Source organism: Anomaloglossus baeobatrachus, chromosome 9 (assembly GCF_048569485.1).
Source record: "Anomaloglossus baeobatrachus isolate aAnoBae1 chromosome 9, aAnoBae1.hap1, whole genome shotgun sequence".
Taxonomy (NCBI): Eukaryota; Metazoa; Chordata; class Amphibia; order Anura; family Aromobatidae; genus Anomaloglossus; species Anomaloglossus baeobatrachus.
The window spans coordinates 76,241,435-76,265,019 of record NC_134361.1 but is presented as its reverse complement, the minus strand read 5'-3'; the positions used below and the strand labels follow the sequence as shown (position 1 = coordinate 76,265,019).

General features: G+C 44.2%; 1 protein-coding gene across 1 annotated transcript in view; it reads right to left on the bottom strand.

The window, feature by feature from the left end:
* Positions 1 to 13,611: 13,611 nt before the first annotated feature.
* The window catches only part of MAMLD1 (mastermind like domain containing 1), a 303,225-nt gene continuing 293,251 nt past the window's right edge, over positions 13,612 to 23,585 (bottom strand). Inside the window, exons 4-5 of the mRNA XM_075323789.1 lie at positions 20,328 to 20,409; positions 13,612 to 17,364 (exon numbers count right to left, since the gene is read on the bottom strand). Coding sequence (XP_075179904.1) covers positions 16,346 to 17,364; positions 20,328 to 20,409 — 1,101 coding nt within the window. The 3' untranslated portion in view covers positions 13,612 to 16,345. The remainder of the gene's footprint in view (positions 17,365 to 20,327; positions 20,410 to 23,585) is intronic.

The following is a 23,585-nucleotide window of genomic DNA, read 5'->3' as shown; positions in this document are numbered from 1 at the left end:
AATGTGCTTCTTTTCTCCGCAGCATAAACAGACCTGTGGCGCAGCTTCCCGAGCCTCAGCATGTCAATTTATGCTGCGGAGACAAGGGTGTTCTCTGCACGTAGAATAGAGCTAATTCCACAGCAGCCTGAACCCAAATCGTGGGCACGGGCAGCTGCATTCTCCCGTGGACAACACTCACATCTCTGCAGTAAGGCTGACACGGTGTACTAGATGCTGTGTCGCTGGATCATGGCCACATAGCCTAACAGTGAGAAATTTGTTGCTACAGCAACATTTTTATGAAGTACCTGTGGAATCAAAATGCTTACTATACTCCTGAATAAAATCCTTGAGGGGTCCAGTTTCCAAAATGGGGTCACTTGTGGGGGGTTTCTGATGTATAGGTACCCAAGGGGCCCTGCTAAAGTAACATGGTGCGTGCAATTTATTTCAACTATTCCAGAATTCAAATGGTGCTCCTTCCATTCCAAGCCCTCCCATTTATCCAAACAGAGATTTTTTGCCACATGTGGGATATCCCTGCTCTCACAATAAATTGGATAACAACCTGTGGGATCCATGTTTTGTTGTTGCCTCTTGAAAAAGTGAGAAATTTGATTCTGAATCAACATTTTTGTGAAAAAAATGAAATTTTTCAATATGGCAACCTAAGCTTATCAAATTCTGTGAAGTGCTTGTGGATTCAAAATGCTCACTATACACCTAGATAAAAGCCTTGAGGTGTCTTGTTTCCAGAATGGGGTCACTTGTGGGGGAGCTCCACTGTTTACGCACCTTAGGGGCTTTCCAAATGCGACATAGCGTCCGCTAATGATTCCAACCAATTGTGCAGTCAAATGGCGCTCCTTCCCTTCCGAGCCTTGCCGTGCACCCAAACAGTTGATTTTCATCACACATAAGGTATCAGCATACTCAGGAGAAATTGCACAATGAATTTTATGCTGAATTTTTTCCTTTTACTCTTGATAAAAAAAAGCTGTCTGGTTGAAGTAACAATTTTGTGGTAAAAATGTATTTTTTTTATTTTCACAGCTCAACATTATAAACTTCTGTGAAGCACCTGGGGGTTCAGGGCACTCACCAAACATCTAGATAAATTCCTTGAGGGGTCTATTTTCCAAAATGTGGCCACATGTTGAGGAGCTTCACTGTTTAGGCACCTCAGGGGCTCTCCAAATGCAACATGGCGTCCGCTATTGATTCCAGCCAATTTTGCAGTCAAATGGCACGCCTTCCCTTCCGAGCCCCGCCGTGTGCCCAAACAGTTGATTTCCACCACATATAAGGTATCGCCAAACTCAGGAGAAATTGCACAATAAATTTCATGGTGACTTTTTTTCCTGTTACCCTTGTGAAAAAAAAGCTACCTGGTTGAATTAACAATTTTGTGGTAAAATTTTATTTTTTTATTTTCATGGTTCAACGTTATAAACTTCTGTGAAGCACCTGGGGGTTCAGGGTACTCACCAAACATCTAGATAAATTCCTTGAGGGGCCTATTTTCCAAAATGGAGTCACTTGTGGGGGGTTTCTGCTGTTTAGGTACCTGAGGGGTCCTCCAAATGCGACATGGTGCCTGCAATCTTTTTCAGCCAAATTTCCTTTCCAAAATTCAAATATTGCTCCTTCCGTTCCAAGCCCTCCCATTTGTCCAAACAAAGGTTTCAGACCACATGTGAGGTATCACCGTGCTCATAAAAAAGTGGGTAACAAACATTGGGGTCAAATTTTTGGAATTACCTCTTGAAAAAGTGAGAAAATTGATGCTAAAGCAACATTTTTGAGGAAAAAAAATGAAAATTTTCAATATGACAATGTAACGTTATCAACATCTTTGAAGTACCTGTGGGTCCAAAATTCTCACTATACCCTTAGATAGGAGCCTTAAGGGGTCTAGTTTCCAAAATGGTATCACTTGTGAGGGGTTTCTGCTGTTTAGATACCTTAGTGGATCTGTAAATGCAACATGGTGCCCGCAATCTGTTTCAGCCAACTTTGCTTTCCAAAATTCAAATAATGCTCCTTCTGTTCCGAGCCCTCCCATTTGTCCAAACAGAGGTTTCTGACCACATGTGGGGTATTAACGCGTTCATAAGAAAGTGGGTAACAAATTTTGGGGTCCATTTTGTTGTGTTATTTCTTCTAAAAGTGAATAAATTTGGGGTAGAGCAACATTTTAGGTAAAATTTTATTTTTTGCTTTTTTTCATTCCACTTTGCTTTAGTTCCTGTGAAGCACCTGAAGGTTTAATAAACTTCTTGGATGTGGTTTTGAGTACTTTGAGGAGTGCAGTTTTTAGAATGGTGTCACTTTAGGGTATTTTTTTGTCACCTAGGCCTCTCAAAGTCACTTCAAATGTGATGTGGTCCCTAAAAAAATGGTTTTGTGAATTTTGTTGAAAAAATGGGAAATTGCTGATGAACTTTGAACCCTTCTAACTTCCTAACCCCAAAAAATTTTGTTTCAGAAATTGCGCTGATCTAAAGTAGACAAGTGGGAAATGTTATTTATTAACTGTTTTGTGTGACATAACTCTCTGGTTTATGGGCATAAAAATTTAAAGTTTGAAAATTGCAAAATTTTAAAAATTTTCATCAAATTTCCGATTTTTTTACAAATAAAAGCAAAAAATATCGTTCTAAATTTATAACTATCATGAAGTACAATATGTCACGAAAAAACAATCTCAGAATCACCGGGATCCGTTGAAGCGTTCCAGAGTTATAACCTCATAAAGGGACACTGGTCAGAATTGCAAAAAATGGCCTGGGCATTAAGTACAAAACTGGCTTCGTCCTTAAGGGGTTAAGGGATGACATGCAAAAATATATTGCAGAAAACAATATAATAACTGACAGACAGCATGGATTCATGAAAGATCAGTCGTGTCTAACCAACCTGTTGGGGTTCTATGAGGGGGTAAGTGCAAACCTGGATATTGGTAATGCAGCTGATTTATTTGGACTTTGCAAAGGCATTTGATACTGTACCACATAATAGCCTTATACTAAAGCTCCAGAAGCAAGGACTAGGGGAAATTATATGCAACTGGGTAAGGAATTGGCTAAAAGATAGGAAACAAAGAGTAGTCATAAATGGAACATTCTCTAAATGGGCTATAGTCAGCAGTGGGGTGCCGCAGGGATCTGTTAGGACCGACTCTTTTAATCTCTTTATTAATGACCTTTTCGATGGGATTGATAGTACAGTGTCAGTCTTTGCTGATGACACCAAACTATGTAGGATATTAAAAACTGACCTTGATAGTACAATATTACAAAAAGATCTGGATAAGATGTCAGAATGGGCAGATACTTAGCAAATGAGATTTAATGTTGATAAATGTAAAGTAATGCACCTAGGACGGAGTAATCCTATAGCTGCATATACATTACATGGAAGTAAACTCGGGACTACAGAACAGTAGAAGGACTTGGGTATTCTCATTACAAATAAGCTGAGCAGCAGCTCTCAATGTCAAGCAGCAGCTGCAAAAGCAAACAAGATTTTAGGGTGTATAAAAAGAGAGATCAGATCTCGGGATCCCAACGTATTGTTACCCCTCTATAAATCACTTGTAAGGCCACATCTGGAATATGGGATCCAGTTTTGGGTTCCACATTTTAAAAAGGACATTTAGAAGTTAGAGTCAGTTCAAAGGCAGCTAACTAGACTACTACAAGGAATGGAAGGCCTCCCATATGATGACAGGTTGAAGAAGTTAGATATGTTTAGCTTAGAAAAAAGATGTCTCAGAGGAGATCTCATTTATTTGTATAAATACATGTGTGGTCAATATAAAGGACTGGCACATGACTTATTTCTTCCAAAGACAATACTAAGGACCAGGGGGCATTCACTGTGAGTGGAAGAAAAGCGATTCCGACACCTAAATAGGAAAGGGTTCTTTACAGTTAGAGCGGTCAGACTGTGGAATGCCCTACCACAAGAGGTAGTAATGGCTGATACTATAACAGCTTTTAAAAAAGGGCTGGATGATTTCCTCACTACACACAACATTGTTGGTTATAAATGACTTAGTGACCAAATGTAGAACTGGTGGAGGAAGGTTGAACTAGATGGACCTAGGTCTTTTTTCAACCTTAGTAACTATGTAACTATGACTTTTGGAAAAAGGGCAGGAAAACCTAAAACTAAAAATGAACTGGTAGTGAAGGGGTAAAATACAATAATTATTTTCTACTACATACATTTTGCTGTTTTATATTTAAAGTGAAACGTTAACTTTTTAACTATTATATGTTGTAAAATTAAGTATTTGAAGTTGAGTATATAAGAATATATTCCAAAGGTTTATTGTCATTGTAAATAAAGAGCATAACATTTTATTATGGTTGACTAAAGTGGAACATTTTTATTCCAGTGTTGCCAATTTCTTTGATATGTAGAGAATGTGTTGTTGTTAGTAGCATAGAAATGTATGTATAGGTTATGTAATGAGATTTTGCTTGCTTATATTTTGAGTCAATCACTGTTTTCTCTGCTGCAGATCTAGCAATACACTGCTTAACTCTGTATAACCTCACCCACACCACTGATTGGTAGCTTTCTGTCCAAGTACAGTGTACACAGAAAGCTGACAATCAGTGGGGAGGGCATTGTTATACAGAGCTCCTAAATATTTGGTGTCTTTCATCTTCCTCTTGACAATACTCTATAGATTCTCTATGGGGTTTTGGTCAGGCGAGTTTGCTGGCTAATCAAGGCCAGTGATACTGTGGTTATTAAACCAGGCACTGGTACTTTTGGCAGTGTGGACTGGTGCCAAGTCCTGCTGGAAAATGAAATTTCCATCTCCAAAAAGCTTGTCATTAGAGGGAAGCATGGAGTGCTCTAAAATTTCCTGGTAGACGGTTGCGCTGACTTTGGTCTTGATAACACACAGTGGACCTACACCAGCAGATGACATTGTGGTGCCCTGGACAAGCCAGGGGCCACAGATAACAACACACACACACCCCCACCCCCAGCAGTTCACAGCAGACATCTCCAAAGTGACCTGCTTTCTGCCTCGGGCTCAGACAGACACACCAGGTGGGCGGAGTCAGGAGATGGAGACGCCCACCCAGGAGTTTGGCTGGCCGAGGCAGGAAACAAGCCCAGTCAAGTCCTAGGAGAGGAAGAGAGAGGAGGTCTGCAGAGAGGCAGACACAGACTGGGGCCTAGGATTGGAGCCTAGGGCCCTCGTGCAGCAAAGAGTCAGGCAGACGGTAGTGGCCGTCTGCAGGGAGCCGGGGAGACAGTTGGTGGAACCGTAGGTAGCCGGGGCTGGGCGGTGGCCCACCGGTACCGAATCGGGGAGCCAGCTGGAAGCCGGAGCGCAGGAGGAGCGTGCACGGAGGTGGAAGAAAGGACTTACACCACCAAACTGGGTCAGGGGAGAAACAACAACCGCAGCCGTCTGTGAGACCCGTCCATCCAGCCGTGTGTTTTACTGAGAACTGTGTCATCATCATTATCGGCTGAGTGAGTACCACCGTGCCGTGCGGCACCGCGCTGCCCCCGCGACCCTGCACCTCACCAGGCCCCGTAACCCGCCTTCTACCCATCCACCTACCTCACCGGGCCCCGGGACAACCAACCCCCTACCCACGGTGGGGAGAACTAACATCTAGCTGCTCCATACCATCACTCCCGGGATCCCCGTCCAGAGCAGCGGTGGTGTTCCAATCTCACCACAACTGTGGGTGGCGTCACGGACAATCTCCCTTACCTAATCCCCCTTTTACTGTGGAGCCTGGGATCACAGACCGGGTTACGCCACCGTGATACCCACAGAAGTGACCCCGTGGCCCGGATCTGAGTACCCCCTGGTCCCCGGGCGACACAACATGGCTCCCCAAACCATCACTGATTGTGGAAAGTTCACACTAGACCTCAAGCAGCTTGGATTGTGGCCTCTCCTCTCTTCCTCCAGACTCTGGGACTGCGATTTCCAAATAAAATGCAAAATTTACTTTCATCTGAAAACAAAACCTTGGACCCCTGAGCAACAGTCAAGTTCTTTTTCTTGTTGGCCCAGGTAAGATGCTTATGGCGTTGTCTATTGGTCATGAATGGCTTGACACAAAGAATGTGACAATTTTAGTCTGACACGCCCACCAGGGCCGCTGGGGGCACTCGGAACCGGGCAACGGTTCTGTTTGGGAGGTCACAGCGGCAGGGCCCGACTCCGTGACTCTGGCAGTGTCGTTAATTAAATGACGAGGGGAAATATTTACAGGGGCATGAGTTATGACACCACCTGTGGTATTCGGCAATGTATGGCCGACGCTGCTGGACGAGACCACGGGGGCAGATGGTGACGCAGCAATGATGGTATAGCTCCCCACAGGTGGAGCTGGGCCCTAGGGCAGAATGTGTAGACTTAAGCAGATGAAGTGCTTCGAATGGTGCGGGGCTAGTGGTGTAGACAATGAATCCAGAATCCAGAACACCACCTCCTTAACACGCTCATAACGAGCAGCGGACGGCAGCGACAGTTTACTGCGGAAGATTCTGCAGGGAAGAAGGAGGTGAGTATTTGTTTTTTTTATTTGAAAATAATGACACGTGTTTCTCCGGAGCGTGTCACACGGGACCGCATCCACACCACATCCGTGTGGTACGGGTGCGGGCCGTGTGACACTGGTGCTGCTGGAGAATACGTGGACATGTCAGAATGCAAAACACACGGACACATGTAAGTACGGAACGGACACACGTTCCAAAATACTTACGTGTGTCCAAACAAGTATGAAATCATATGTCCACCTCTGTACGTGCCTCCGGTACGTGAAAAAACTGCCAAACACATCCTGGAGGCACGTGAGTATGGCAGAGGCCCTAGGAGCAATCTTGCCCTAAGCCTGGCCTGAGGTGGTTTCTATGGCAATGAATGTGTGTGTACAACGGCCTGTGCCCCCCTCCTTACTAGGGAATGGGGTACCACACCTCTGGCTGAAGTGCAGTACCTCTGTGGCGACTGGACCCTCAGGGGCGCCACAAGTGCATGTCCTCGATACATCTATGTATGGTGGCTCTTGAAGCACTGACTCCAGCAGCAGTCCACTCTTTGGGAATCTCCCCCAAATTTTTTAATGTCCTTTTCTTAACAATCCTATCAAGGCTGAGGTTATCCCTCTGTGAACAGCCAGCTTCTCTACCAATGACTTTTTGTGGCTTACCCTCCTTATAGAGTGTGTCAATGACTGCCTTCTGGAAATCTGTCAAGTCAGCAGTCTTCCTCATGATTGTGTAGCCTACTGAAGAAGACTAAGGTGGGCTTTGCACATTACGACATCGCATGCCGATGCTGCGATGTCGAGTGCGATAGTCCCCGCCCCCGTCGTACGTGCGATATCTTGTGATAGCTGCCGTAGCGAACATTATCGCTACGGCAGCTTCACATGCACTCACCTGTCCTGCGACGTCCCTCTGGCCGGCGAACCGCCTCCTACCTAAAGGGGCAGGCCATGCGGCGTCACAGCGATGTCACACGGTAGCAGCCAATAGCAAACGGAGGGGCGGAGATGAGCAGGATGTAAACATCCCGCCCACCTCCTTCCTTCTCATAGCAGCCGGGACGCAGGTAAGGTGATGTTCCTCGCTTCTGCGGCTTTACACACAGCGATGTGTGCTGCCACAGGAATGAGGAACAACATCGTACTTGTCTCTGCACCGGCATTATGGAAATGTCGGAGAATACACCGATGATACGATAAAAACGCTTTTGCGCTTGTTCATCGTATCAAAAAGGTTTTACACACTACGACATCGCAAGTGACGCCGGATGTGCGTCACTTTCGATTTGACCCCACCGACATCGCACCTGCGATGTCGTAGTGTGCAAAGCCGGCCTTAGGCCGGCGTTACACGAGACGATTTATCGTGCAATCACATCAGAGATCGCACCCGCCCCAGTCGTTTGTCGCACAAAGTCATTAAACCCCCGTCACACGTACTTACCTCCTACACGACCTCGCTCTGAGCAGCGAATATCCTCTTCCTGAAGGGGGAGGGACGTTCGGCGTCACTGCGAATAGAAGCGGAGGGGCGGAGATGAGCAGGAAGTAACATCCTGCCCACCTCCTTCCTTCGGCAGGACGCAGGTAAGCTGTGTTCGTCATTCCCGGAGTGTCACACGGAGCGATGTGTGCTGCCTCGGGAACGATGAACAACCGGAGCACAGAAGGAGGAACTACATTTTGAAAATGAATGACGTGTCAACGAGCAACGATAAGGTTAGTATTTTTGCTCGTTCACAGTCGTTCGGAGGTGTCACACAGTATGACATCTCTAAAGATGCCGGATGTGTGTCACGAATTCCATGTCCCCGCCGACATATCGCACGATATATCGTACCGTGTGACGCCGGCATAAGGGACCATTTTAAAAGCTTAGGAAGCCTTTGCAGGTGTTTTATGGTAATTATTCTAATTTTCTGAGATAATGACTTTTGGGTTTTCATTTGCTGTAAGCCATAATCATCAACATTAATAGAAATAAACACTTGCAATAGATCACTCTGTGTGTAATGACTATATAATATATAGGAATAGACCACTGTGTGTATGGACTCTATTTAATATATAGGTTTCCCTTTTTGCATTGAATTACTGAAATAAATTAACTTTTTGAGAATATTCTAATTTATTGAGATGCACTTGTAACTCTTTTGCCCTATCGGTTTGTGTGAATGTAAAGTCCATTGACAACTGCCTATATTTTTATTACTAGTTGTTCTAAAAATGAACCCAAACAAGCCACAAAGTGGAAACTATGATAATATTCATATAAAATCGCTATATAAGAAATCAATAGCATTGTTTATAGTAGCTCAGAATGTGAAGCTTCACCTTACAGTGTAAATGAATATCCGTGCATTCAAGCTATTTTTCAGATAAGCTGTTCTGTACCTTGAAGCTTGTAGGCCCCAATGCAAATTCTCTAACAGGGACCCCAATTATTTCAGGTCTTTGATAGTAATAGTCTTTTCATATGGGACCATTTGAGCCGCCCATGAGTTCGATTGCAATCCCTACACTTTATATTTTTATGTCACTGTCTGTGTGTGTGTACGCATGAGTAATATGTTGATTTCTCTATTCCCCTCCACAGGTGTCATGCGATGTTCTGCTCTGCACTTACTAGGTGTCATGGCGGTGTCGGACTCTGTTCACACTGCAGTGTGATGTGTGTGTCTCTTAGCTGTTCAGCCAGTGCCGGGTGTCAGCCGTTTCAGGTTCACTGCTCATCAGTCCAGCAGGAGTTCATTCCTGCTGGCTTGTGAACTGCTGCTAGGAGCTCAGGTTGCTTAATACTATTGACAGCCGCCTCCACCCTTTATAATGTGCTTGATCCGGTTCCTCATCGCCGATTATAGATCCAGTGATTCCGGTCTTTAGCGTGTGATCCATCTGGCGATCTGTTGTATGATATCTTGTGTGGTGTGGAAATATCCCTGTTGTCACTTTATTTTCTCCCTGTATCTTATTTCTTCCTGTGCATGTGTTGTCTCTCCACTGTGTCCGATTGCAGTGTATGTGTTTTGGTTCTTACCTGTCTGTGTTATTTTTGAGGTTTATTGCTTTGGTCCCAGCCCTCCCCAGGGGTGGGCAAGAGGGGGAGTTAGACAAGGGAACGGACAGCAGTTAGGGTCATGCTGGCAGTCCAGACCTCGCCACCATTGGGTGTACCTCTGGGATAAGGACAGTGCAGGGTCCCCAGTCTGAGGGCCAATCTAGGTGCTACTGCTCAGTTACTCATCACACCCATGACAGCAAGCTTTATCTTTAATTTGCAATTAACCCTGAGCTGGTGGAAGGAGACTAGCTCCTGTATTCTCTCCCATACACAGCAGCAAATAGGCAGGGATTACTGTTCTTCATTCTTAAGTTAGGAAAAAGAGTTAAGGCCACTTTACACACACAGATAAATCTGCGGCAGATCTGTGGTTGCAGTGACATTGTGGACAACCAGTGCCAGGTTTGTGGCTGTGTACATATGGAACAATATGTCCATGATTTCACTGCAACCACAGATCTGACAAAGATTTATCCGTGTGTGTAAAGCACCATTTAGGCGGGCTTTACACGTTGCGACATCGCTACCGATATATCGTCAGGGCCACGTCGTTAGTGACTCACATCCGGCGCCGGTAGCGACATCGCAATGTGTAAATCCTAGGTGCGAAGATGAACGAGTGCAAAAGTGACAAAAATCGCTGATCTGTGTCACGTCATTAATTTCCATAATGTCGTTTTAGCTGCAAATACGATGTTGTTTGTCGTTCCAGCAGATAGCACAAATCACTGTGTGTGAAGTCGCAGGACCGACAAACATCTCCTTACCTGCCTCCACCGGCAATGCGGAAGGGAGAAGGTGGGCGGGATGTTATATTCCGCTCATCTCCGCCCCTCCGCTTCTATTGGCCGGCCGCTTAGTGACGTCGTTGTGACGCCGAACGCACCTCCCCCTTGAAGGAGGGATTGTTCGGCAGTCACAGCGACGTCGCAGACCAGATATGTGCGTGTGAAGCTGCCGTAGTAATTATGTTCGCTACGGCAGCAAGCACCAGATATCGCACACGCGCCAATGCTAGCGATGTCGCAGCGTGTAAAGCACCCCTTAGGCTAAGCTCCCATGTCCCATAAGCATCCGTTAGGATGGATCCTGCAAAGATCCATTGGCAAAATTATTTCTGCTGAATCCATTTTTTTACCAATGGAGTCTATGGAGAATGGATCCATTAATGGATTTCTATTTATCTTCCATTTGTAAAGGATCCTGTAAGAAAAAACAGATCCATTACAAGTAAAAGAAAAATGTATGGCTAAATAGCAATACATTAACGGATCCGTTATCCATAGACTCTAATGTTAAAAAAAAATGGATCCCGAATAAGAAGACTGTGGAAAAAGAAACGCAAATAGGGTCTTACCCCAATAGATACGGGGTTTAGGAATGAGCAGTACTACTCACCAATAGGGGTTGTGACAGTTACAAAACTTGTAAAGGCATGTAACTCCAGGTCACGGCAGCAGTCCCCACGGTGGCTGATAACAGAGAGTAGTAGAGATGGGTTTCAAAGCCGCGCCAATGACCAAATGATCATGGAAGTTCCTCAGGACAAACAGGCAGATTTGATGTTCTTTTGCGGGTTTGTCCTGAGGAAGGGAGCTGAGTCTCCTGAAACGTGTAGACCTGTGCATGAAATAAAGTAACATTAATCTTAAACTTCCATGATCATTTGGTCATTGGCGCGGCTTTGAAACCCATCTCTACTACTCTCTGAAAAAAACAGACCCAGCAGACATCAGTTATTTAAAAACGGACAAAAAATAGTGTTTGCAGATCTTCTTTTCCCAACGGATCTCCGCAAGATCTGTTCTAACAGATGATCGTAGGACATGTGAACTCAGCCTTAAGCAGCATCATGGAAGAAATTATATAACATAATGCTAAGCTGTGCGGATGTGAATTAAGCATTGGAGTAAGCTATAAGACTTGTTATGAAGCTCAGCATGATCTTTCTGTGTCTCCCTTTGCCGGTTTTCTCACTCTGCCCCTCACTCCTCTCTCCATACCGGCCTGTGTTACATGATTCTACAGAGAGCTGGCAAGGGTCCAGGTGCAGGTGGAGAAGTGGCTCTTAAGTGGTGAAGGAGGTAGATTTCTCTGATAAGATATATCACAAAGTTTCTCTTATTCACCTGCACAATTGATTTCTGCAGTTTGTTGAAAGGACACTTGCCATTTAAATTTGTTGCCCAGTAAATTCTTTTTCAAATATTCTGTAATGCAATTGTGAATTATTAAATGAGGTCACAAATTAAAAAAAAAAAAAACTTCCTTTGTTAGCAATTGTTGGGACATTATATTGAGAGGCTATTGATCTCAGTGGACTCCTCATTGGACTGTAAATTATGGCCCAATTAGACTAAGTAGACTGAGCTTGAATATAAGCAGGACTGGCTGACCAGACTGAGCCCGGATTTAAGCAGGACAGGCTGACCAGACTGAGCCCGGATTTAAGCAGGACTGGCTGACCAGACTGAGCTCGGATTTAAGCAGGACTGGCTGACCAGACTGAGCCCGGATTTAAGCAGGACTGGCTGGCCAGACTGAGCCCTGATTTAAGCAGGACTGGCTGACCAGATTGAGCCCTGATTTAAGCAGGACTGGCTGACCAGACTGAGCCCGGATTTAAGCAGGACTGGCTGACCAGACTGAGCCCGGATTTAAGCAGGACTGACTGGCCACACTGAGCCCGGATTTAAGCAGAACTGGCTGACCAGACTGAGCCCGGATTTAAGCAGGACTGGCTGACCAGACTGAGCCCGGATTTAAGCAGGACTGGCTGACCAGACTGAGCCCGGATTTAAGCAGGACTGGCTGACCAGACTGAGCTTGTATTTAAGCAAGACTGGCTGGCAGAACTAAGCTCGGAATTAAGCAGAATTGGCTGACCAGACTGAACTCAGATTGAAACAGGTTTGGCTGGCCACACTGAGCTCGGATTTAAGCAGGACTAGCTGACCAGACTGAGCTTGGATTTAAGCAGGACTGGCTGACCAGACTGAGCTTGGATTTAAGCAGGACTGGCTGACCACACTGAGCTCGAATTTAAGCAGGACTGGCTGGCCAGACTGAGCTTGGATTTAAGCAGGACTGGCTGACCAGACGGAACTCGGATTTAAGCAGGACTGGCTGGCCACACTGAGCCCGGATTTAAGCAGGACTGGCTGACCAGACTGAGCCCGGATTTAAGCAGGACTGGCTGACCAGACTGAGCTTGTATTTAAGCAAGACTGGCTGGCAGAACTAAGCTCGGAATTAAGCAGAATTGGCTGACCAGACTGAACTCAGATTGAAACAGGTTTGGCTGGCCACACTGAGCTCGGATTTAAGCAGGACTGGCTGACCAGACTGAGCTTGGATTTAAGCAGGACTGGCTGACCAGACTGAGCTTGGATTTAAGCAGGACTGGCTGACCACACGGAGCTTGAATTTAAGCAGGACTGGCTGGCCAGACTGAGCTTGGATTTAAGCAGGACTGGCTGACCAGACTGAACTCGGATTTAAGCAGGACTGGCTGACCACACTGAGCTCGGATTTAAGTAGGACTGGCTGGCCAGACTGAGCTTGGTTTTAAGCAGGACTGGCTGACCAGACTGAGCTCGTATTTAAGCAGGATTGGCTGATTAGACTGAGCTCGTCATTTTTCTAGCACCTTTTCAGGCGGGTCCCAATCAGAATCTGCCTAAAAAAAAAAAGACATGTAGTGAAATATCCTTACACAACTAGCACACTATAGGTGCTAATTATATACAGCTGCCACTTTAGTGCTTGAATGGATGGTCTTTTACAAACCAGGAAAGACATATAAACCTACGGTACCTTTTCGTAGGGTTTCTTTCTCCTGGCACCTCTATGCCACCGCCTGTGCCAGTCATTAATTTGCTGCTCACATGTATGACTATGGCTTTAGGCAAAAAAAAATACAGCTGACACATTTTGGGTACACGCGATTTTAGTCATGACTCTGTAATCTTCTATTAGTTGTCCTCCGAAAGGAATTTCTCTAACATGAAATGCAGAAAGCAATTTATTTCCCTGGCTCTTTATTATGGTATGAAGAAAAAACATCATTGAATCTGTGCTTGATGCAGACATTATATTACAAATGTATTACAGAAATATGGTGCGACTATTAAAATATGATTACACAAAAAGTATGAACATTTATAGGTTTTACAGTACAGTGGATTTTCTTATAAACAGACTCTTAAATATACATCAGACAATATTAGCTGACAGAAAACATCATAGACAAAATTGACAAAATCCATGTCTAGGCTTTTTCGTTGAAACAGTTTTTTCAGTAAAACATAATTGGGAAAAGCCTTAAACCCAGGAACCAGTCGCCTTTTTATACTACAAATATTTACAGAGGTGTGCAAACCAACAATGTGATATCCTCATAGATTGATAAGGGGGCAGAATATTTGGTCAATTTATTTATAGCTGTAAATGCATTTGATTTAATTTTGGTAGGTAAAGTCACCTTTATGGTTTATTTGTTTCTTAACATAGAAAACGGGTCTGCACCAGGGGCATAGCTATACCGGGCGTGAAGGTACCCGACACACCAGGGCTAGTGAAAACCCTCCGAGACATAAGAAGATACCAGTATTAAAAATGGCACGATAGATTGTGGGTCCTATCAAAGAGTTTGCACTGGGATCAAAAAGCTTCACACACCCCCATACACACTAGACTAATGTCAGTTCAATTCAATGATATTGAGAAATTCAGCCAACGGTTTTATCTATATTGGGCACCGGCTGTCTGATAGTCGGGGGAGATGTCAATCGCACATATCCGATTTTGGACTGCCAATTGCATTGTTCTCCTGGAGATATGCCGTGGACCGACATGCCAATCAGCAGCTTTCTCATACAAAACACAGGAGCAGGTGAGATGGTTATCGGCTGAACGAGCTCCTCTGTATGGGAGTGTTGGGTGAGATGGTTATTGGCCGAACCAGCTCCTGTGTATGGGAGTGTTGGGTGAGCTGATCATCGGCTGAACGAGTTCCTGTGTATGGGAGTGTTGGCTGAGATGGTTATTGGCTGAACCAGCTCCTTTGTATGAGAGTGTGGGGTAAGATGGTCGTCGGCTAAACGAGCTCCTGTGTATGGGAGTGTAGGCTTAAATGGATATTTGCCGAACCAGCTCCTCTGTATGGGAATGTTGAGTAAGATGGTCATCGGCTCAACGAGCCCTTGTGTATGGGAGTGTTGGCTGAGATGGTTATTGGCCGAAAAAACTCCTGTGTATGGGAGTGTCCGGGTAAGATGGTCATCGACTGAATGAGCTCCTGTGTATGGTAGTGTTGGCTGAGATGGTTATTGCCTGAACCAGCTCCTGTATATGGGAGTGTTGGGTGAGATGGTTATTGGCTGAACCAACTTCTGTATATGAGAGTGATGGGTGAGATGGTCATTGGACAAACCAGCTTCTTGTATGGGAGTGTTGGGAGAGATGGTCATCGGCTGAATGACCTCCTGTGTATGGGAATGTTGGCTAAAATGGTTATTGGCTGAACCAGCTTGTGTATATGGGAATGTTGGGTGAGATGGTTATTGGCCGAACCAGATCTTACGTATGGGAGTGTTGCCTGAGATGGCTATCGGTGGCTGAACAACTGGCTGAAGCATCCTTGAACACACTGGTGGACAAATACAAAAAAGGGCCCCGGTGCCATAACAGTATAAGGGCCTTTTTCAGTCCAATAAATCATCAAAATGCTGTATTTCACTTGCTTTAGGGGTAGATATGAGCCCCATTACCTCATGGGCCCCTGTGCGGCTGCACAGGTTGCACCAATGATATGTCCATCCCCTGGTTCAACCAAAAGCCATCTAATGTGTTTGGCCGGCATTACACCCACGGTCATCTGGCACCTATGGATCAGGGTTCTTAGAAAAATCCAGGACTATTACAAGTATATGTCTATAGCCAGTTTGCTAAATAAATTAAGGGTTTGGATAAAAAGTGCCATAAGGATGGGTTTTTCAGATATTTTAAACTACTGCTTGTTATATTTTGGAAATATTTGAAAGGTGCAATTTCTTTTTACCCCTCTAATTAATACGATAACCCATTTTCACGTGGTGGTTCCCTCATGACAAGTCCTACATGAAAGCCACTGAAGTCAATGGAGTGATCGAGGGATTTCAGAGGATGATAACCATATATAACCCATCATTGACCTTCAGCTGTTGGAGGCAAGTCCCATTTAGGCGCCTCAATTTATCAGCCTAACGAGCGCTAATAGGAAGGCTGGCAACCCCATCTGCTCAAATCACTCAATTCTTGTTAAAAGTATTTGATTTTTTTCCTTGATTTTTTTTTTCAGGGCTATATTATCATGAACTTTCCCTATTATTATAACATGTGGGCATGCATTGCATTCAGTTTGCTTTGTCACCCCCCTAGATTTTGTCATGTCAAAAAACATAACAATTTTTTCATACTGTAATACATAGTATTACTGAAACTAATGATTTGCATATTTAAAACAAGGTGTTAGAAATGAAAACTCTATAATGTAACAAAACATTATGCTATAATTTTATGTACAGTCACGCACAGAAGTAGCAATACTTCTATTAAATTGTTGGGAGGAAAAAAAACCATAATTTAGAAAATATTTAAATATATACAAGGGTCGGAAAACAATTGCCGATATTAACCGCTGGGTTAACTTCACTATCCAAACAATTGATTGCAAGTCTTTCGAATGAATTCCACATCGGTTTGTTTGCTGGGGGGGCTACACAGGGCCGGAGTTTTGATTGTGCTGTCCCAAAATATCATCAAGAATCGTCAAATTGTTTAGCCAGTCTTCGTCGTTACTGCTTCCACCGCCACCTTTCATTAGACAGTCAATAAAGTCGGCTTCGTTACAGTTCGCCGACAGGATGGCACTGTTCTGCGCCGCAACAAAATCATACTGATGCATCTCAGCCCCAGAGTTTAACCTATCAAAGGTTTCGGGTGTTTGGACTGAGGTTGGGCCGTAAGACGGTGGACCAAGTTGACCAGGGTTCATTTGGTTAAAGGTGGAAAGACCTTGAGGCATTGCTTTCATGGCATTGAGGGCAGCAATCTGTCCCCGGGACAAGCTGTTCGCAATGTTAGGATTGTTTAGGGACCCCACACCTTGATTTGCCTGGGTCAGGCTAAGTTTTTGCATTTGTCTGATTTGAACACCAGGAGCTATCTGGTTTGGAGGAACCACTCCTTGATGGGAAAATTGCTGGCTTGTCATATTTGGTCTGACATTTTGTTTGGTGAACAGTGGGTTATTAGAAAATTGCTGCAAACTGGGATCCATTTGGCTTTGACCTGTTAATCTTGAAACTCCACTCTGAGTCCACATCTGAGAAGATGGGCTGGCATAGACATTGGGAATTCTTGATATGTTGGCTTGCCGTAAATGTTGTTGAGCTGCAGAATGATTTATTAATGAACTGGTGGTATGTCCAGATAATGCCATTCCAGGTCGGACGTTAGGCTGGCTATGCACTGTTTGGTAGCCAGCGCTCATACTAAGTGCATTCTGATTTTGTCTAAGTGGCATACTGAAATCTGAAGATGCTGGAAATATTCCTTGTTGCTTTCCAGTATTCATCATAACCATGGACCCACTATTCTGATTCATTGTTGTTGGTGTTATTCCAGCACCCATGCTTGTCTGAATCATCCCTTGTGTTGATGTGATTATTCGATGAGCTTGGGGAGGTGTTGGCATAGGCTGGACACAATCTGTACGGAGAGACTGCGGGATATCTGCCATGGAAAAGGAAAGTTGAAATATTTAGTTGGATAAATAAAACTTTTTTGTTCAACACAACTCAGTTATAACATAACATCACCGTCTTACCATAATTAAAATGTTACATCAGATCAGGAAAGTATATGGGAGCAATACAAACCATCAATTACCCAATTTTCCAGATTATAAGTTGCACATTTTCCCCCAAAAACTGGGGGGAAAATGGGGGTGCCTCTTATAATACAGATATGGCTTACCAGGGTGGCGGTGGAGTGGGATCACAGGAGGCAGGGTCGTCAATACTGAAGGTTCGGAGGAGGAGGTGTCACTGCAGTGGAGTTGCTCAGGCGGGTCACAGGACAGAGGGTCGGCGATACTGCGGGCTCGGGAGTATTGCGGCGGCGGGGACCATTGATCTGCCAACGTGCTGTGGACTCCATTGACCTGCCAGCTTTTGACGCAATGGACTTCAAGAAAATGGCTGCAGATGCCAATCTGCATACGTGCTGCCTCCGTCGCCATTTTCTTGAAGTCCATTGCGTCAACAGATCGCGCAGATCAATGGCACCCACCGCGATACTCCCAAGCCCGCAGTTTCACCGACCCTCCATCCACTGAGCCTCCTGAGCTGTGACACCCCCTCCTCCGAGCCTGCAGCATCACTGACAATGCCTCCTGTGACCCTCCTGAGCCGCTCCACCACCACCGTTCCCCCCTGGTGGGATATTATCAGACGCACTAGGATTATAAATCGGACCTTCATATTAACATTAAAAATTATTTTTCCCTATTTTCCTCCTTTAAATTTGGTGTGCGTCTTATAATCCAGTGCGTCTTATAAAAATGAAAAATATGGTAATGGATCAATTTAACAATTCAGCAAATCTTACTAATGTAGCAAGATACCCATTTGCCTTGGAGACTGGAGGGTGACTATAATGTGTTGGTAAAATTGGGTGTTAAACAGTTTGGGGTGTGAAATCATGCTGACAAATTGCCTTTATGTGTGTATGTAGCTCTTTCAATGGGAAGTCCAGCAATAGCTGAAAGTGATGTAGTAAAGCTCGTCAAACTATCAATATTAACTTTTTGATTGCTAGTTCCAATAGGTGGCACTAGAGTTCAAATTTTCTCTTTCTCTATGAAGAGGCAATTTGCATACAGTATTTAATTTCCCAGATAAGCATTGCATGGCCTTTAAGTCTCCTTACTCTTGCATGCCAAACATGTCACTCTCCAGAAGGAAAGACATTACCCTTTACCTCTATCTCTTACCCCTATGTTTTAGGAAAAAAATCCCAAAACACATACAGGCGATGTGCACATGGCATCATTTAGATGCCGGCGCAACAGTCGAGTTTTTGCAAGCAAAGCTGCTTCAATAAAATGCTGGTGGTCATTTTGCTCAAGTGGCAAGTTGCATATTTAATTTCCCAGATGAGCATTGCAAGGCCTTTAAGTCTCCTTACACAAGCATGCCAAACATTTCACTCTCCACAAGGAAAGACGTTACCCCTTACCTCTATCTTTTACCCCTATGTTTTGGGAAAAAAATCCCAAAAATACACACAGGCTGTGTGCACATGGCATCGTTTAGGTGCCGGTGCAACCTCCGCCGAGTTTTCTCAGGCAAAACTGCTTCTATATAACGCTGGCAGTCATTTTGCTCAAGTGGCTTCGCTGGCGTTTCACCATCATTTTTTACAGAGGCTATCCTGCCAGCGTCTTCCACTCTATACTGTTTATTGAGAGCAGATGACTTCTGAGCAGAGCAAGTCACTTCTTTTAACCTGTTCAGCATTTCCAAACCCTGAATCTGTTAAAAGAAGTGTCATAAAACAGAACATGTGCACAGCGATGGCACTGGGACTATGCTCATTGTATGGCATGCTTTTGCAGCACTCATATTCCAAACAGAATTCACCTGAAAAAGAGGTTGAGTGCTCATACCCTTAAATTAAAGAAAAAAATCCCACCATAATATTTCCATGTTGACTGAAAGCCAACATCTGGCTGTGACATTTCTTGTCATTAAAAAGTGATCTAGACAAAGTCTATCAACATTGTGAAATATGGTGGACATCAACAATGACAAAAGCTCTTACTAAGCAGCTAATAAACAGGTAATGTTTTCTTGAAGAGAACCTGTCACCAGATTTGTACCATATAAGCTGCGGCCACCACCAGTGAGCTCTTATATATGGCATTCTAGAATACTGTATATAAGTGCCAGACCGCCCTGTATAGCATAAAAAACACCTTTGATTATACTCACCTGTGGGGCGGTCCAGTCTGATGATTATTGTACTTTCCCTATTATGTGTACCCCTTTCACATATAAAGCGCCATGGAATTGATGGCGCTATAATAATAATAATAATAATAATAATAAAGTAGTAATGCAGGTCAAAATTCCTTTATTAAGTGTTCACACATACGTTACCACAGTGTGTGGCTGTATTTTGTGCTTTGTACACTACTGCAGTCACTAAAGCTTGCACCTTTTTACATTTTACTAACATTCATGTATTTTCAAAGGTGTCAGCATTGGTCTTGGGTTTTGGCAGTTCCACTTTGGTCTGGGGTTGGACGGTGTTTCCTCTGTTGGTGGAGTCATCAGTGGTATGCGTGAAGGAGGCTGGCTGGAGGCCTCATTGTAATAAGTAAACCAGCCTCCTTTCAGTCACAGACCATGCACAGGCAGAGAAGGGGGTTTACTTATCTATTGACATGAGCCAGTTAGCCAGCCCCCTTCATTTGCACTGATGGCATTTTTCAAATGGAGCTGCCCGGTTCTGGAGCGCCGCTGATATCCTATGACCAGGACATTTCTTTACATATAAGTATATACATTTACCATTTTATTTTCCGCATGGAGAACAGGAATTAGCCCGTGAGTTATCCAGTAGATTACACAACACGGAAGCATAATTCTAAGTGTTATTGGAGACGGTACATATTTTAGTTTCTTACTCACTTTGAAATTGATTCATTTGCTGAGCTACAAATGCGCTGCGCTGTTCAGACGTCATGCTCATCATATTTGGCCTTGGTTTTACCTAAAATGGAAAAAAAATACATTTATATGATACAATATACTCCTCTGAATCCTTCCACCGGAGAAAATCTTAAACATAAAGGATATTAGGGAACTTCTAAATATATTTCCCTAATATGCAAATTTAGGTTTGCGTTGAGTCACCAAATGTGGACCTAGGTTACATCTTATCAAGAAATTTGTGTTTGTTTTACTTTTCTAAACAAAGATATATTTCAGTCATGGCACTGTTATCTGATCTGCAGGATATTATAGAGCAGGAGGAGCTGATTAGGTTGGGATACGTTTTTTTGGGAAGTTTCAGTAAAGCTTGCATTTTATTTTTTGAAATCCCAGGTCGTTGTATACATGAGTCCAGTGGGCGGTCCTATTCAGTGATTGACAGTCTTCCCTGTATGAATGTGCATAGTTGTCAATCACTAGTAGGACCGCCCACTGGACTCATGTATACAACCACTAGGGAATATACTGAATCTTCTCTACTCCATGCTGTCCACAGATCAGACTGCATGTACAAGTGACAGGTTCCCTTTAAATATCTGTTGTATAAAAGTATTTGCATATCCAAAATAAATTACATGATTAACATAATGAGTATACATAATATTACCAAACACCATTTAGTAGCAGTGTCAAACTAAGGAAGTCTTGGATAGATTTCTAGTACACAGTGCCCCCCAAAAGTCACTAAGCACCTAGTCACAATGCTTTGTTATGACATATGTACAAGGCAATGCCTTCCGGTTCCTTTTAAAAATGGATATCCAGGAACCAGCTTATTGGGAAGAACATATCTACTGACCAGGGCACTTACTGTAGAGGAGTGACCCAACCTCTGATGGGTACCAACCACCTCAGTAAGAGCCAACCGTAACCTCCTCTCCACCGGCTGCTAGAACTGAAGATGAACAAGCATTCACACCACGGACCAAAACATAGATTTAAAGGTACAGGCGGATGGTATGCTTTCTGGTTCAGCAAATCTGTGGCTCCACTTCCTTATTAATAGGGTATCAGTCTCCTACCCCCTCGTAACCTCTCCTGTACCCTAAGAACTTTTCTCTGTCACCTTTTTGTCAGTTTTTTTCCTTCCTCTGGATCAACATGTTAGGCTATAGGCTGAGCTTGGTGGACTAAAGTCTACTTTCAACTTCAAAGACTATAAAATTATTAATTTAATATTATTTTTATGGCCCATATCCTTAAAGAGGTTGTCCACTACTTTAACACTAATGTCCTATTCTTAGGATAGGTCATCAATGTCTGTCCGGCCGGGGTCCAATACTCGGCACCTCCACCAATCAGCTGTTTTCGGTGGCGGCGGCAGCAGGCGGCCGGAAATGCTCAGTTCTGGAGCTGCTCCATCTTCTGGTAACGGCCGCGGCCGGGTACTGCACATCCTCCTACCATTCATATCAATAGAAGGCGGATATGCAGTACACAGCCGCGGCTTCTATCAGAACATGGGGCAGCTCCAGAAGTATTTCTGCCCACAGGCTGCCGCCGCAAGCACCGGGGACTGCTGATTGGCTGGGGACTACCAACCAGGTGTCGGACCTCAGCCGATCAGACATTGATGACCTACCCTAAGGATATGCTATCAGTGTTAATATAATGGATAACCTATAATGTAACCTTAATTAGGTTCTTAATGCTTCCCATACTGTCCAAACCCTCTTATGTTTGGTATACCATGCACTCCGCCTGTTCTGGTAAAATCTGTAATAAATAATCTGAATTTTTATGTACAGTGGTAAATTATCACTATTATTATAAGGTGTATTTTAAAGGGAACCTATCAATAGATTCATGTTGCCGAACCCACAGGCATCATGAATCAGAGAGATTAACCAGGTATGTGTCACTCTGAAAAATATTGTTTGAAATACCGGCTTGGGACTATAAGGTCACTGACTAGTCCGGTGCGGCAGTGGTATTTTCCAGCTTCCCTGCTACAGCTGCCCGACAGGTCTCTCCCATAGGTGTACCACGGTAGCATGACTCTACTGACAAGTTCCCCTATATAAACCAGGTTCTTGGATATACAAATGTAAGGCAAAGCATATTCTGTGCAGAAGGTGATATTGGCACAAACAGCAGATATACTGTATGTCTACTCTTTATACATAGTGAATGCCTTTCAGTTGTTTCCCTGTAGAAGGTCGCTGTAGCCTTGTGTGGTCAGCAACACGGAGTGACATCTCTGATAGAGCAGATATTATAAGAAGGTCATTTGGTAACTCCTGTGTGTCCAGAATATATATCCATTATTAGTTTTCAGACTTAATTCATTTATCTTGCCTCATGTATAACCAGAGGGGAAGTTTATCAGACTAAACCTTCTGCCATGTACTCCAACCCCCGTCCCATCACCAATTGGATGCTTTGTGCCTATGCACAGTGTACCAGAAGGCTGCCAATCAGTGGTATGGGTGGGGTTTATCAGAGTTCAGCTTTCATAGAACTGGCAGGGTCACAGCAAATAAAACAGGGATTTAATCAAAACGGCAGCAATCAGTAAAGAAAGGAGATCTGTGCCACCACAATCATGCTGCAGTCAAATGGGGTAGCAAAAACCTGGGGACAGACTTATAAATACGGTAGTAGGATACAACAACCTGCAGGGTGGCATTAGAGCCTTGCAAATTGGGCAGTTGCCCAGTGCCTTCACCCCCCCTTGGGGTCACCCAGCATCTACAACAGGAGCTACGCTGATAACACAGGTATGCAAAATATGAATTTATGAAACCCCTTTACAACATCTGCCATATGTGTACGATGCAAGTTGGAAGCGGGTGTATGGAGCCCGCCCCATGCTGGGCAGATGATGGCCGTGTATTACAGCCAGCACCTGCCTCTAACAATTGGAGGTGGAGTAGAGCTCCATCTGCAATTGTTAATCTGTAGCTTAGGTATCCATGGTAATGTAAGGGGGGTGCAGGGCTCGGCCCACACCAGACCTGCAGACTGTTTGTAACCTGTATGATTGTTTTATTGTGTAACAGTATTTTGGTAAATGGCCACAAGATGGCCCCAGTGTGCTCGGCCACTTCCCTGGTCCTGTGAGATAGGAAATGGTTAGTGAGGGTGGAGCAACACATACAAAAAAGCAGTTGTGAGCCAAGGACAGGAGAGTCCCCGAGAAAGGAGAGAGATACCACACCTGTGGGAGGTGAG